Source organism: Pinus tabuliformis, chromosome X (assembly GCF_031772625.1).
Source record: "Pinus tabuliformis cultivar Carrire ecotype Pingquan chromosome X, CPIR1, whole genome shotgun sequence".
NCBI lineage: Eukaryota > Viridiplantae > Streptophyta > Pinopsida > Pinales > Pinaceae > Pinus > Pinus tabuliformis.
In genome coordinates, this window is record NC_142308.1 from 989,401,250 (window position 1) to 989,417,452 (window position 16,203).

Below are 16,203 nucleotides of genomic sequence, written 5' to 3' on the forward strand. Positions count from 1 at the left end.
TTTATTGTTGTGGAAAAAGGCTTCACAACTGAACGTTTTTAAAAATGAGTAGTTTACCTTTTTACTTGTCTATGCCTCCTCTGGAATACCACCATCCAAGGAACTTGAAGGCTCTCTATTGATTAGATAAACAACAATATCTACAACATCTGCCCAAAATTGTAAGGGCAATCATGCATGCAATCTCATGCACCTTGCACGCTCCATAATTGTCATGTTCATCCTTTCTGACACACCATTTTCTTGTGGTGTTCCTGGAACTGTCTTCTCTCTGCAAATTCCATGCTATGAACAATAGTTATCAAACTCTTTGCTGCAGTATTCACCTCCATTGTTTAATCTGAGACACTTCAACTTCTTTCATGTCTCATTCTCAACCAAAACTTTCCATTTCTTGAAAGTATCAAATACATCATATTTATTTCGAATACAATAAATCCAGGTTTTCCTAGTTGCATCATCGATAAAAAGTAACATAATAGCGAGATCCACCAAGAGATGATACCTGATCAGGTCCCCATACATCTGTATGCACAAGCTCTAATTTTTCGCTCTTCTTTTCCTTCCCAACTCTGATAAATCTAACTCTCTTTTGTTTTCCATAAACACAATTTTCATAGAAATCCAAATCAACATGCTTCAAACCTGGCAACAAATTTCTTGAGTGAAGAATTTGCATCCCCTTCTCACTCATGTGCCTGATCCTATGATGCCAAAGTGTCATATCTACTCCTATGGAGGTTAAAGCATTAACATAATTAGAAATACTATTGCATAAATACAATGTACCAACATTTTCTCCTTTTTCTATTACCAGGGCTCCTTTAGTGACCTTCCAGGTTTTGTCTATAAAAGTAGTTACACATCCTTCACCTCACAACTGCCTTGTTGAAATTAGATTTTTCTTCAGATCTAGAACATGCCTTGCCTCCTTCAATAGCCATTCGTTTCCATTCTTTTGCTTTATAAAAACCTCACCCATTCTAGTGGTTTTACAGGGTTTATCATCACCTAAACGATCTTGTCCAAAATCTCCTTGAACATAGTCATGAAATGTTTCCTATCAGGTGTGGCATGGAATGAGGCCCCTGAATCTACCACCCAGGCATCAATAATATTCTCTAATGAAAGAATAAAAGCATCTTTCAACACATCACATGTCACATTTACTTCATGATTGTTCTCTTATTGCCCATCTCCTTCTTTTCCCTTCCGAGATTTATAGTGTTTCTTCAGGTGTCCTTTCTTCCCACATTTCCAACACACTATCCCTAATCTGGATTTGGATCTACCTTTTCTTGACTTACCATGATTTCCTGGGCTCCTCCCTCTTTCCATTTTTCTTCCCCTAGTCTTTGCAGTTAAAACATTACCTAATGTATCACGGGAGCTTTTATGTCGCATTTCCTTGCTAAGGATGGCACAAACAACATCATCAAACTTCAAAGTACTAGATCCAAAGACAAAGTTACTAATAGCCATAACCAGGCCATTCCAACTTTCTGGCAATGAGCACAGAAATAACAGAGCCCTAACTTCATCATCAAAATTTACCCCTATAGAACTTAACTGACTGGTAACCATGTTAAATTCATTTAAATGATCAACAATAGATCCACCTTCTGACATCTTCATATTAAATAAACACTTCATAATAAATACCTTATTTGAGGCCAAGTGTTTTTCATATAGTTTGGCCAATGTCGTCATTAAACCTTCTATTTTCGTTTCCTTTGAAATTTTTAATGCCATTAATGTTGCCATACACAGTCGTATTGTTCCTGGTGCCTTTTTATCGAGAATCTCCCATTATGCATTTGTCATACTCGTCGACTTCTTTGATTTTCCACTCAATGGTAGGTACATATCTTTCTGATACAAATAATCTTCCATCTACATCTTCCACAACTGGTAGTTTTGGCTGTTAAATTTCTTGACCCTAAACCTACCATCTTCTGCCATTGCTCCCACTCGAACCAAGAACCCTTCTCTCCTGCGAGTTTATCATCCAAATAAAGCTTCGACTTTGATACCAATTGTTAGAAATTAATTAATAGAACAATGAAATATACAAAATATTGCAGAAACACAAATGCATAAATGCATACAACAAGAGAGACACAAATATACATGGTTCACCCAATTTGGGCTACGTCCACAAAGAAACAACCAGTCCTTCCTTTTATATTATCCAGCAAAATGAAGAGATACAACCTATAGCAAATCCACTGTAATTTCCTCTTTGCTCTCACACAGTCTCCTCTCTCTTTCTCGCTCATAATAATAATACACATCCGCAATACAATTACCTTATATAAATTGAGGGGTTTCCTTCTAGGGAAAAAAACCCTAAATTAAACATAACTACCGTTAGATCATCTGCCCAATGAATGGCCCAGATTGACTACAAAATTACAATATTTTACAAGACATGTTTTCATCTTTTTTTAGCCTCGGGGGAACTACCCCTGAAACCCCGCCGACGGGGGGATCCAAACATGCAGTCGCCCCCCCGGACCCCCCAGGCAACAATAGTGTGGGGTAAATCCCCCCCACACACCCCGTCGAGGATTGGGATCCAAACGCAGCTAAATCAAGACCTCTGAATTTGGAATATAATCGGGCTCCACATCCAACACAATCTACATGTATTGATTGAAATGCCCCCTTGTGTGCCTTATTTATGGGATCTAATCAACCCATTCTATTAGAACCTTCATATCTGAAAGGGGACTCCTTTGAGAGTATGCTTCCCCCTCATCTTGGGTGAGTTCTTCATGTAGGTGGGTTGGCGTGAGATTCTGTTATCGCAACAAAAATTCCTCTAACCATTGGTGCATGTGGGTGTGACCTTTGTGGGCATGCATTTGATACTAAATGGTCACTCTTGTAATGCGTGCACGTTGACATGGCATGGGATAAAAGCAACTAAATACAAAAATTCAAGCGATGACCAAATCAAACCCAGGTGTGTAGTGGAGCAAGGGGGCACCATGTTATACAACTACAAGGAATAAAGGAGTCAAGTACCAAAGGGACAACCCAAAGGGACTCCAAGACAACTAGAAGCAAGGGAGAGGGAGGTGTAGCAGTGTAACCCCCTAACCACCAATTCCACACCCAACACCAATTAACATGGTTGCAAAAATACCACCAAGAAAACATCCCTTACAATATAGGAAGGTCAAGATAAAGGAAAGAAACCAGAATCATTGTAGGGGGATGAAAGATGGGACTGTTAAACACAAAGATATGTCATGGATGAGAATAGGGGTTATCGACAAGGAAAAGGGGAAAGACCGACCAAAAATACTAAGTAAAGGAAAGCGAAAGAGGAAACAACTTAGACTTTTGCCCCTGCCCAGACATCGTGTTGACCACCCTATAAATTAACCAAGATAACCAATTCCATGCAAGTTTTGAAAAAAACACATTATTACTAGTATCCAAAGAGTGCCACAAATCATAGAGGAAAACACCCCCCCACAACCTCATGGAGTTCCAGCTAGGGGGTCCTTTTCAATGCACTGAAAGTCCTTTCATGGTTGCTATGTATGCGCCCCAATGTTCCACCCTTGTCTCCTACGCTACAAATGTTTCCTCCTCCATTTGTTGCTTGCTACTAACCACAAGAGTGTCTGCATTACATATCCATGGATTTTGTAGCATGAGAGGGGTATTAACAAATGCTACCATTGCATGAATGAGTTGCTCGATCAAATCACCCTTTGTTTGAGACATGGCTTCGACGATAACCAATTATGGTTTTAGTTGTAGTTAGATGAAGATAAATAAGCAAGTTAATCCATTATCTCATTATTTGAATTAATATCTATATTTTTATCCTAGTAATTAGCATCAATATGAATTCATTGAGTTGAAAATATTATGCTTAATTACTTTTAAATAAAAACTTAAGAAAATAATAAATTATTTTACCTTTAATGTTCTTAGTTCATATTATTTTAATTAAATATAAATAGTTTTATTTAATTACATATAGATTTATATAAAATAAATTTAACAAATTAACCAATTTATTAATTAAATATCTAATTCTTCCCTAAATCTAGGTCGGGTCAAATATAGTTGTTGCCTAGTCAATTATAGCCGTTACCTTTGGTCAAATTGGTTGTTTCTTTCTAGCCGTTGGAATGCTCAGTCTCTCTATTTAATCTGTTGCCATGGTCTGGTTCTTCATCTTGTCTTGACGATAAACCACACTTGCTGGTTCGAAACACGTCGACAAATAAATTTCGATGTGATTATTGCCAAAACCATGTCTCAAACACTTGATAATGATCACAGAAACCTAAATTCTCAAATCACCTTTTGTTCAACATCATTTTCTCTCCATCTTAATTCCTTACATGATGTTATAACTTGTCATAATATTTCACATTTTTTTTAGGAGTGTTGTGCCACATTCCCCTCAATTAGCCAGATAAGACAACACCATCCCGCCTCATAGTCACCCCATTTGAAGTAATATTATATTAATATATATAAAAGTATTTATTCATTTTTATTTTCATAATTTTGATTTTTTTAGAATTATTTATAAAAATATCATAAATCGAGGAGAACGTATATAAATTTATTGTCAAACCATTATATGCATGGGATAAAAGTCATGTTGAAATTTAGAAGTGAGAAAGAGGTTTATTTATTTATATTTTTAAAGTAGCTAAAATTAATTTTAATTTATAGAATTATAAATACTAAATGTTAATATTAATATTGAAAAAATAATAATTTATTTTTTTTTATATTATTATATTAATTAAATTATATTTTTATTGATAATATTTAAGATTTTTTAAAATAATTTTAATAAATTTTCATTATTTTATAATTTTTGGTAATCTTAATTTTTATTTAAGATATATTAAATAAAAAATACTTTATTAAGATAAAATCATAAATAGCGGAAAACATACAAATGCATTTATTAGCAAACCATTATATATGTTGGGTCGAAGTTGAAATTCCAAATAAAAAGGATTATTTAAATTTGGAGATGTATTTTAATACTCCATTAAAATGATCAAAATATTGTTCCATCAAAATTGTATTTTATTATTTTATTAAAATACTCAAAATATGGATAATTGAAAGAAATTTTAATTAAAAAATAAATTATCTAATTTTTTAAAAAATTTTATAAACAAAATTATATAATTTCTTTTATAAAATTATAAATATGGGAGTTGTTTATAGTGCGAGCTTTTGGATTTTTAGTGCTTGAATTTTATTGAAAATTTTTTAGGGCACTTCTATTGCGCAGAGATTAACTATCAATAAATTATTACTAGATTTTAGGAAAATTAAACAGAAAAACTTCCAAAAACTAGAAAAATTAGAGCGGAAAAACTTCCAAAAACTATGGCTAAATACAACTGGATAAATATGAGATAAATATGAGATAGTTAATTTTTAAATAATATAAATTTAAATTTTATTAATAAATTAAGTATATTAATGGAGATGTATTTAAAGTTTTAATATCTCTTTTGAAGCAACCTGCACAGCACACAGAGCAAACGGAATGTTACAACATTTGAGCCATCACAAGAATAAGAGTAACATGATTGTAGAATGGTTGCAGGAAACAATGTCTGGCCTTCAACGTAAAATGCACAAGACCAGTCCTAAATCGCAAAGCAATCTCGATAATACATCTGTTGACCAAATCCCGACACTCCGTAAACGGGGTCGCTTCAGCGAGGCGCTAGGCATTCTGGATATCACAGGAAAACGTTTAGAGTGTTCTATATATGTTTGTCTTTTGCAGGGATGCATGCAAAAAAATGCCCTAGCAGAGGGTAAGGCAATCCATGCCCACATCAAGCAGAGCGGATTTACGGGAGACGCAGTTTTGCACAATGCACTTCTCAACCTGTATGCCAAGTGCGGCACTATGGCGGACGCTCGCAAAGTATTCGACCAAATGCCTGAACGAAACGCGTGCTCATGGACGGTCATGATTGCTGCTTGCACGAGGGATGGGTTCCCTGAGGAGGCATTGGCACTCTTTAACCAAATGCCAAGTACAGACCTCCAACCCAATCACTTCACATTCGCGACTGTTCTTCCAGCATGTGCCAACACGGCATCGTTATGGAAGGGCCTAGAGATTCATGCGAAAATCATAAAATATGGTTTTGAGTCTGATCTGGTTGTTGCCAATGCTCTAATAGACATGTATGCAAAATGTGACACCATAGAGAATGCGCGCGAATTGTTTGACAAAATGCTTCAAAGAGATGTGGTTTCCTGGACAGCGTTGATTGCAGGATATACACAGAGTGGGTTGGTTGATGTGGCCTTGAAACTATTCGAGGAAATGCCTCAGCGAAATGTGGTTTCATGGAATGTAATGATTTCAGGGCTTTCGCAAAATGGTTACGGGGAGAAAGCCCTGGAGCTTTTCAGACAATTGCAATTGGCAGGTTTGAAGCCTGAGGCAAAAACCTTTGTTAGTGTTCTTCCTGGATGTGCCGATATGGCAGCCCTGGATTATGGTATGGAGATCCATGAAAAAATAATTAGTAGTGGATTCCAGTCTGATGTCGTTGTGTTGAATTCACTGATTGACATGTATGCGAAATGTGGTTGTATACAAAAGGCACATGTATTATTTGACAGAATGCATGGGAAAGACACTGTGTCATGGAATACGATGATTACAGGATATGCACAAAACGGGTTGCTTGATGAGGCTCTGAAAGTTTTTAACGAAATAGGTCAGCCAGACGTGATATCATGGAGTGCAATGATTTCAGGGTTTTCACAGAATGGTCAGGGCAAAGAGGCTTTGAAGCTTTTTGAACAAATGCAATTAGCGGGTATCAGGCCAGACGCGAAAACCTTTGCCAGTATTCTCTCAGCATGCGCCAACTTGGCAGCGTTAGAACAGGGTATGAAGATCCATGGAAAGCTAATCAAATGTGGACTCCAGACTGATGTCGTTGTGAGGACTGCCCTTCTAGACATGTATTCCCAATGTGGGAGCATAGAAAAGGCACGTAAATTATTCGACAATATGCTTCAACGAGACTTGATCTCGTGGAATGCCATGATCGCAGGATATGCTATGTATGGCTGTGCCAAGGAAGCCCTAAACCTCTTTGAGCAAATGAAACTCTCTGGCATTAATGCAAACCATGTCACCTTGGTTAGTGTATTGTCTGCTTGTAGCCATGCAGGTTTAGTGGGTGAGGGCTATCACTACTTCAATTGCATCAATGAAAATTATAATGAGAAGCCTACAATGGAACATTACATTTGTATGGTGGACCTTCTTGGCCGTGCTGGGCATTTGGATGAAGCGAAAGATTTTATTAATAAGATGCCAATAAAACCTGACGCTGCTGTGTGGAATTGTTTGCTTGGTGCCTGCAGAATGCATAACAATCTAGATTTAGGAAGATATGTGGCAGAACACCTTTTTGAATTGGACCCCAAAAATGGCACACCATATGTGACTCTCTCAAACATTTACGCAGCAGTTGGCAGGTGGGGTGACACTGAAAAGGTGAGAAGAATGATGAAAGATAGAGGCATAGAAAAGACACCTGGATGTAGTTGGATTGAGATCAATAAACAGATGCACACTTTCCTCGTAGGAGATATATCAGGTCCACAAACTCTATCTGAATTGACCTGTTGATCTAATGCTGATTAATATGGATCACTTACTTAATCAGGAAGTAACATGAATTTTGCACTTCTTGGCACTGATGCCCATGGCAGTCATCGGGAAAGTGAAGGAGGGTAAAGGAGAGAAGTTTCAACAAGTGGGATCATGTGATACCATCAGGTATCTCAAGATTTATTGCAGCCTTCAGGCATCCTTGACCATGATGAAAGAATAGATGACGTTATCAAAGGTTTCATGAAGGTTGTGCTAAATCACTCCTAATCAGATGGATAAGACATCACTGCAACAACAGCTGATCCTCTCAATCACAGAAGGCTTCAATAACACAGACAAGAAGGGGATATGCTGGTATCATTACGAGAGTCTTTTGAGAATCAGTTTAAGGACTGAGGATTTCATTTAACCATTTATATTCAGCATCGGTAGCTTCCTTTCTTTACTTAGCATCTTGGCTAAATGCCCTTTCTGCAGACGATTGTAGGGGTTCTCGCAACACCCCAACTGGCCTTCGACTGCTTCTAGATGGTGCAATTCCGGCACTATTGGAGCTCCCAGAACCTGGTATTGAGGTATCTCATCTTTCGATGCTTGCTTCTGAGCTAGTGGTTCTGGTTTTAAGATCCATACGCTACCATTTGCTTGAATTTGGATTCACTAGTTTCAGTTCACATTTTTTTTTCAGTTTCTATAAGTTGGGGTTTCAGACCTTATTTTCAGTCCCTTGTGACATCCCCCTGCTGATCAAATTCCTCACCTCTTAAGTTTGGCCAAGTGCTTTTGGATTATAATGGAAAATAAGTCTGCCTATCTCCCTCAGGAGGGTTCCTGTGCAGAAGGAAGAAGAACGGGTTCATCCAAGGTGGGGTTGTCTACTTCCCAGCGACAGGATGATTCTGTTAAGAGAAAATGGGGGATGGGGGGAATGTGGTGCACTAGGAGTCTTAATCAATCAGGCAACTGATAGCTCAGCCATTTGCTCCCTTGCTCGGAGCAGATTTTACCAGAATGGGAGTCAGCAGGGGCCAAGTTTATAAGAACTAAAATTCCTTTGGCACAGTCTAACATTTGCCCTCCCAATGACCCTGGATACACTACTGGATGAAGAATTCTCTACAAATTGCCTTTTGAGTTAGATTTTTTAGATTTGGAATATACTTTTGGGTTTGTACGACAAGACGTTGGACATATTTGATGATGCCGAAATCAAATTGATGGAATTGACTCTCGACTCTGCAAAAAAGGTTTTAGGAACAACCAATCAGATTGATGGAATTGACTCTCGACTCTGCAAAAAAGGTTTTAGGAACAACCAATCAGATTGATGGAATTGACTCTCGACTCTGCAAAAAAGGTTTTAGGAACAACCAATCAGATTGATGATTGGAGGGAGGACATGGATTCTAAACTTGGTGAAACAATGATATGCTTGTAAGTCTTGAGCAAGACAATCCATAAACAATCCAAGGAAATAAGAACTGGAAGGAAAATTGAACAGCATTTCTGAAAAATCAAAGAAGGAAAAACAATGCTCATGAAGACTCAAACACTGGCAAGGGGCAATAAGGGAAAGAACCCACTGGTCATCCAGGACAATAAATAAAAGAAGTTACGGGAAGAATGGTAAATATTTGCCTTAGTCATAGCTATATGATTATTTTTTATGCAGCATTTAAATAAATACGCACACAGAAGCCACGGGCTCAGCTCAAACTGGAGACAGTAAAGACAACTGGTGGCAGCGATTTTTGAAATTGCATGTTAGTAATACATGATAGCAAAGGATAACAGTCATGAATGGCAGAAAATGATCTCCTGCCATTTTGGCTCGGTCTTACAGTGGTATTTACTATTGGCAGAATGGAAGCAATGTTTTGCAGACATGCATCAGCATACATCAAATGTTCAAAATGCTTATGTTATCGATCTTATGCATAGGACGTGCCAATTTGGGACCAGTTTGGTTATATCCATTGATGTAGCAGTAGGATCAATATTGTTCCTGTTCTGAGCAATGAAAGAAATGAACCATAAAATTAGCTGCATTAAAGATAAATGCAGAAATTTCGATATATGACTTTATTGCAAATTCAGAAATTTCACCTCGTAGTAGAGGTTTCCCAGATCTGACCCTTGAGATATTTCAGCCATAGGACTGATCTGAAATATATAATCACAGTAGTGAACGACAATATATATTTCAATCCAATCACTAGGCACCTTGAGAGGAAAAATACAAAACAAGAGTACTTCAATGTCATTAATTCACAGGTATTAAGGCACAGTTTTCCATACATATAACAGCTTTGAAATAAATTTATTACAACAATAAATCTGGCCTCTTATCTTCTGGATATGTGTTCACTCTCTTAAGAGTTTCAGCTGTCTGTTGTCAAATTGGCATGAATAATGAGAGCTGAAATTACCCATCAAGAAGACAATACAAGTTGGAATAAAATCTGTATGTACACAATAATTGGACAACTGAAACACTTCATTAATATATAAGGGATGAAGTACATGTACATGCCCATAACCTATCACAAGTTGGTACAATCTCAAACCTTTCAAATTCTAGCTATGGAAACCATGAAAACTCTAACTAACTCCTCCTGAGTAGAAATTACTCTAACCAAATGTTGGGCTCTTTGTTAAAGCTCTTTCTTGGTTCCTACACTTGCATCCTACAAGTATGCAAGGTGTCTCCTCCTTTTAAGTTCATGGAGCATAACAAATAGCACTAGGGTTTCCAATTCTTCTTCTTCTTTCATGTTCTCTGTAAGAGCAATGTGTCTTTATCCTCTAGGGTTTGTCACATACCTAGCTACGTTGCTTCTTTAAGGTGAACCCTAACCCTAGAATTACCCTTGAATTTCTTCAACACTTCAGTGCTCCAAGACAAGAGTGATAATACAATGAAAAGTACAAAGAGTGAAAGAGACTAGTGTGCTCAACTATTGGTGTCTTTAATACAAGTGAGTGATAAATGAATCCACAAGATCAAGTATAATCTCCAACATCTCTTTCTTTCTTATCTTCCCTTAGGGTTTCCTCATGAATCCTAACATCTTGCCCCCTACAAGAAATCTCTCCAAGACAAGTACAAACAATGAGTACAATGATGATGATGATAATATGAAATGATTCTCTCCTTTTTCTATTTGTATGAGAGGTAAGGGAGGTCAACAATACAATGGTGGTCTTAATCCACTACAAGCAACATATACATAACAAGATAGGTATACATGTGAAGCACTCCCACTACAAGTGATGCTTGTCAAGCTCCAAGTTGAAGACATCCAACAAGAAAGGCTCCCAAGCATCAGCGTTATTCAAGAAGAAACAATGTTCCCCACTCCACTAGTCTCCAAAGCTCCAACAACTCTATGTCATGTGCTTCCCCAAGTCCACCACACATACATGATCACTTTCTCAACCTAAGCATCATCAAGTCAAACACAAGCCTCCATGCAAGCAATCGAGTGTGCCCAGACCATCTAGGCTCAAATCCCTCCAAGATGTTTAATGCTCCTCCAAAGCAAATCGTTTTGTGGCTATCATGAAGAAGCCACCAAGCTCCGTAGATCTTCAATGCTCCAATGAAGAGAGCTACATAAGCATCAAAATGGGGTCTAGGAATTAACGAGTAATTCACTCCACATATGTATGTCTGTCACGACACATCCAAGGGTCATCCATACACCATGCACCCCAAATCACATCAAGCAACCCCAGACATGGTGTAAACACTTTTGTATTAACCTTAAAAACTAACAATAAGGCCATGTCCAAATATTGTAAGGAAATGTAATATACTTGAATCCTCATTTTTGAAACATTACCATATAGTATTAATGCAAATTAATAGATTAATTACAAAAAATGAATGTGTCTTTGTTCTTACTATTTTACAAATATTGTGTGGTGGCAATTTTTACCCTTGATCGATTTTACCACTTGTAAAAATTGGTGATTTTTTACTAGTCAGAAAAAATTGTGACAATATCATAAAAATTGCAACATGATCCAAAAGATTGCCAAATGTTGGATATGGGCACTTCAACATTTTTTTTGGGGGGTTTTTAACTCATTTTGCAAACAAAAAAAGGGTTTGGAGAGCAAAAGAGTAAGAGACCAGTTCTGCTTGAGCTAAGGAGGAGGACACCATTTTCCTTTGCCATCACTATGTTTTTTAGAGTGGGGATTGATTTCCCTCAATTATGGATGCATTTGCAAGTATAGGCATCAATTTCCACTATTGTTTTTCAGATTTTTTTAAGATTTTTCATGGGGATGCCATCTCATTGACGTGATTCACAACATTGTTGCATGGAGGATTGAGACTGAGAGGTTTGTCATGGAATCACTCCCTGATTAGTTAGAGGAGGAGACACCAAAGGAGGTAGCACTGAGCAGGGAGAGAGGTAGAGGAGGATGGGGTGACAACCATCACCTTCAAGAACTCAGACAGAGCAAGTTGGACCTAGCAGTGGCATGGGCACTAGTATAGGACATTAGAGTCTACCTCCTACTTCTTTTAGCAGATGTCAGATTCCAACACCATTCCTAGGGCCTTCTTCATATAGAGGAAAAGCCATTGCCTCTACCTGTGAAAGGGGTAGAGGAAATCACTAGTTTTTATGTATGTACTTTCATTATAGATGACTCAGGATGATGAGATATATTTATTATATTTCTTGTTGAGATATTGAGACTAGGTCAACACTTAGGATTCAAGACATGATTCAATGTTGATTTGTGATGTAGCAACAAGCATCTTATACATCTTATATATTAGTTTGGTTTTCATATTTATGTGCAATGCATTTATTTGATGTCTTGTTGCTTTAGATGTTTAAAAAATGGGAAAAAATGAATATTTTTGTATTTTCCAACTTTGTCAATGTTTGTTGATTTTTATCAATATTTTCCAATTTTTTTACAAATTTTAACTTTTTTTCAAACCCTTGCCAGTTTTTTTCCAATGTCGATGGTCAACAACAATGATTTTTACCACAATTACATGGGAACTCACTCCCAAAAGTAGAGGACCCATTCTCCAAGTTCTCATGTACTAAGGAACATTAGAACTTGTAGGGAACATTCTATTTTGATAGGAATAACGTTAGGAACTTTGGCAGTGTCCCTAACATTCCTAGTAAGTTTCTTGCCCAAAAAAGGATTTTTTTGGAGATATTTAGACATTCCCATGGCACACTAGGCTCAATAGGCATATTTTAGTGGAGTGGACCATAATGGGCTCATCATGTTAAATTTTAGACCATGGCTAGTGGATTCTACACTCAAAAAAATAACTAGTAACCATTAGGTAGCTAAGAACACGAACACCTCCAATAAACACAATGTCTTTTGAATATTCTAATATGCACACACATGTTGTTGGAAATAAGAACAACAATTACATAGATCTAGATTCTCAATCATGACTATCTTCCACTCAAATTTAAAAGGAAGAAATATAGTGCAGTGGCTCAAAACAACTCGCTAACCAACATAGTCATGTACCATGCATCTCCTTTACAAACTAAGAGAAACTAGGATTATAATCAATGCTCCTTATCTCTGTGGAGCACCCTAGGCTGAGGATATAACCCTATCCCTAAAATTCCCTAGAACAATGTGCCTACCTACATAAGCTAAATACCTCAATCACATGTGCTCACTAAGAGAAATTGATATGCATGCAAGCATGCACCTCCTACCTAGGATAGTGTGCCTATTTGAAACTAGTAGTTTCCCTTGCTAACATGCCTTAGCTAAAAACAAAACTATCATTAGAGATATTGCCAAGTAAATTCTAGAAAAACAAACCCAAAAATATAAAAGCATCTAAATTAAAATTCAAAATACTAAATCTAGAACAACAACAAATACTAGAAGTGTTTTGAGTTTGACACATGCATATTGGATGTTGGGTGTGTTATATTCTTTCCACGAATAGCCCCATGCACGAAGCAGGGCGCCCCCCCCGAATAGCCCCATGCATGAAGCAGGGTGCCCCCCCCCCATTGCGCGGGTGCAACAGGGGGGCGATAGCCCCCCCTACATGGGTTTCGGGGCAACGACCTAGGAAATTTTTTTTGGACCCTATATTAGGTGGGCGGGCCTACCTATGGTTTTGTGCATGCGCTTCACACATGGTTTTGGGCATGATGGTTTTCTACCCATGGTATTTTGTAGATCCGGTTAAGCGAACTATGGTTATGTTCTAATCTAGGGTTAATGGATTAGGGTTTATGAATGCTTCGGCATGTATATATACGCATTGTAACATTGAAAGGGATATAATGAAAAATAATCTGGTAGTACCGGTTTTGGGATCCAGGGAAAAATCTTCATGTATATCTTGTTTATGTTTTATGCTCTCGCCATTGTTTATTTTTTGGTTTTAGAATTCATATGCAAATAATTTTTGTACATGGTTAAAGCCTAAATTGGAGGCATGCATGCACTCTCTCTATCTCTCTCTAAATCACTACATAGTTGCACTAAAGAGTATTTAGTGGTGCACCATCACTCTTATCACAATGACTACGTTTCCTGAGGTTTCAACTTCTTAAAATTTATGAGAGCAACCTTCATGAGGTTTCAACTTCCAATAAAATCTTTTATAATTTCAATAATAATGAAGAAAAATACTTGAGGTTTTAATGTCTAAGACTGACCTTTTTACATAGGAGGCTCTATAAAACGCTGGTGGAGTTTCCAACTTTGTAACCCCGTCGTAATAGTTGTGTAAGCATGCTTTACAAATTAAATTCTATAGTTGTGTAAGTTTTCTTTGTAAACCCAACTATGTAAGTGTGCAACCTTATAATGGAGGACATCTTTGAGATTTGTATTTTTAGTGGGCATGCACTCTGTTTGTTCTAGTTATTATATGTTGTGTTGGTTTCAAGTGCCTAATTTTGATAATTCAAATGGGTAATGCTTTTCAAAACATGATACCACCTTTTTTTCCACCGGAAAAATCGTAATCTTTCATTATATGGTGAAAAATTACATATAGTATATGTTGTTCAGCATATGCGGATTGCATCCATGTCTATAATATCTACAAACCATTCTTGTACATGTTTGTGTCAAAAACAAAAAATCATCACGCAGGATGATGCTGTATCAAAAATAAAAAAATCATCACGCAGGATGATGCTGTAACGGTATTCTATATAAAAACATAATTGCACCTCGCAGGATGCTGATCATAAATAAAACTAGATTATCTACATCATCGTATATACTCGATAGTTCTTCAAAAATTCAGTGACCATCCACCTGATGGTAGATTTGGTCTATATAAGGCCTGTGGAAGTACTGGTACTGAGAGGTGCCCCTCTGTTCTTGGATTATCCACTATCCTCCTGGCAGGTGCGTGGCTTCCTTGGATAATCCATCGGCACTGTGATTATGCTCCCAATAGATATGACGAACAATGATGTTATTAAATTTTGTTTTGAGATGTATAACTTCATCCAGAATATTTAAGAGTGTGTGCGCGTGACATCTAATTTTCAGGTTGATCCAATTTATGATAATATTTGAGTCCTCGTATATGCATTCATGATTTAAAGCAAAATGCATAAGATGACGAAGAGTTATGAGTTCTGCAAAGTTGTTCGTTCCTACGCCTAAGCCCATCTTGACTTTGTAATAATGCTGATCTGATAGATATAGTATGAAGCCCCCCCCACATCCATGTTGTTGAGCAGCTCCATCGAAAAATTCCCATGGTGTGGAGTGGTCTATGGGGTCGGGGGCAGTTGGTCTGCGAGAACGAGGAGGAGTATATTCAGGAAATTCATGATATGCTGCAATGATTTTGGCAATAACGGATTGCCATCGAATCGAGCCATTTTCGAAGATCAATTTGTTCCTTGCCAGCCAAATTGCCCAGCAAATGATGAGAGGAAGACATGTGAGGTTTGTTCCAGCGTGTGCTCGGTTCCAGGCATCCCATGCTACTGTGATGTTTTCACCCTCCCATGCTCTCGTGAACTTAATTTCCTCAGCCACATCCTTCCATATCTGTTTTGTGGTTTCGCAAGTAAGAAAAAGATGAATGGTCGATTTGGATTGTTGTTTGCAGAGTATGCACCAGGTGGGACCATACACAGATCTGTGCATAAGCGAGTCCCCAGTAGGGACCTTATTTCGGAGAATGCACCAGAAAAAGAGTTTTGTTCGGGGTGGAGTCTTTAATTGCCAGATGAGCTTCCACCAACTTTGAGTGATTTCTGGTTGTTTGTTATTAATCAGACACAGGTAACCTTCCTTGGGGGAGTAGTATCCAAATTCGGCCTTGTTCCACATGAGCTCGTCTGGGCCTTCCTTGATGCGAATGTGGGATTCACTCAGAGCACTTGTGTAATCCTCCCAATTTTGGTGCCAGATAGGAGGCAAATTTAACTGCGCTGCCGATTTCCATGCTTGTGTGAAAATGGATGAATTCTCATGGTCCGCAATATGAGCTATTACTTTAATGTTCTGTTGATCGAGTAATCGAATAAGCTCACGAGGGAGGT

At 37.6% G+C, this 16,203-nt stretch overlaps 1 protein-coding gene and 1 long non-coding RNA gene across 2 annotated transcripts in view; both read left to right on the plus strand.

The window, feature by feature from the left end:
* Positions 1-5,538: 5,538 nt before the first annotated feature.
* Positions 5,539-16,203, plus strand: part of LOC149143051 (pentatricopeptide repeat-containing protein At3g09040, mitochondrial-like) — a 92,996-nt gene continuing 82,331 nt past the window's right edge. Inside the window, 2 exon segments of the mRNA XM_089451662.1 lie at positions 5,539-7,667; positions 7,756-7,822. Of these exon segments, the coding sequence (XP_089307788.1) occupies positions 5,549-7,667; positions 7,756-7,822 (2,186 nt within the window). The 5' untranslated portion in view covers positions 5,539-5,548.
* On the plus strand, positions 8,190-9,343 carry LOC149143052 (uncharacterized). Its single transcript, XR_016264757.1, has 2 exons — positions 8,190-8,904; positions 9,015-9,343. It is a non-coding gene; the product is annotated as an uncharacterized LOC149143052 (long non-coding RNA).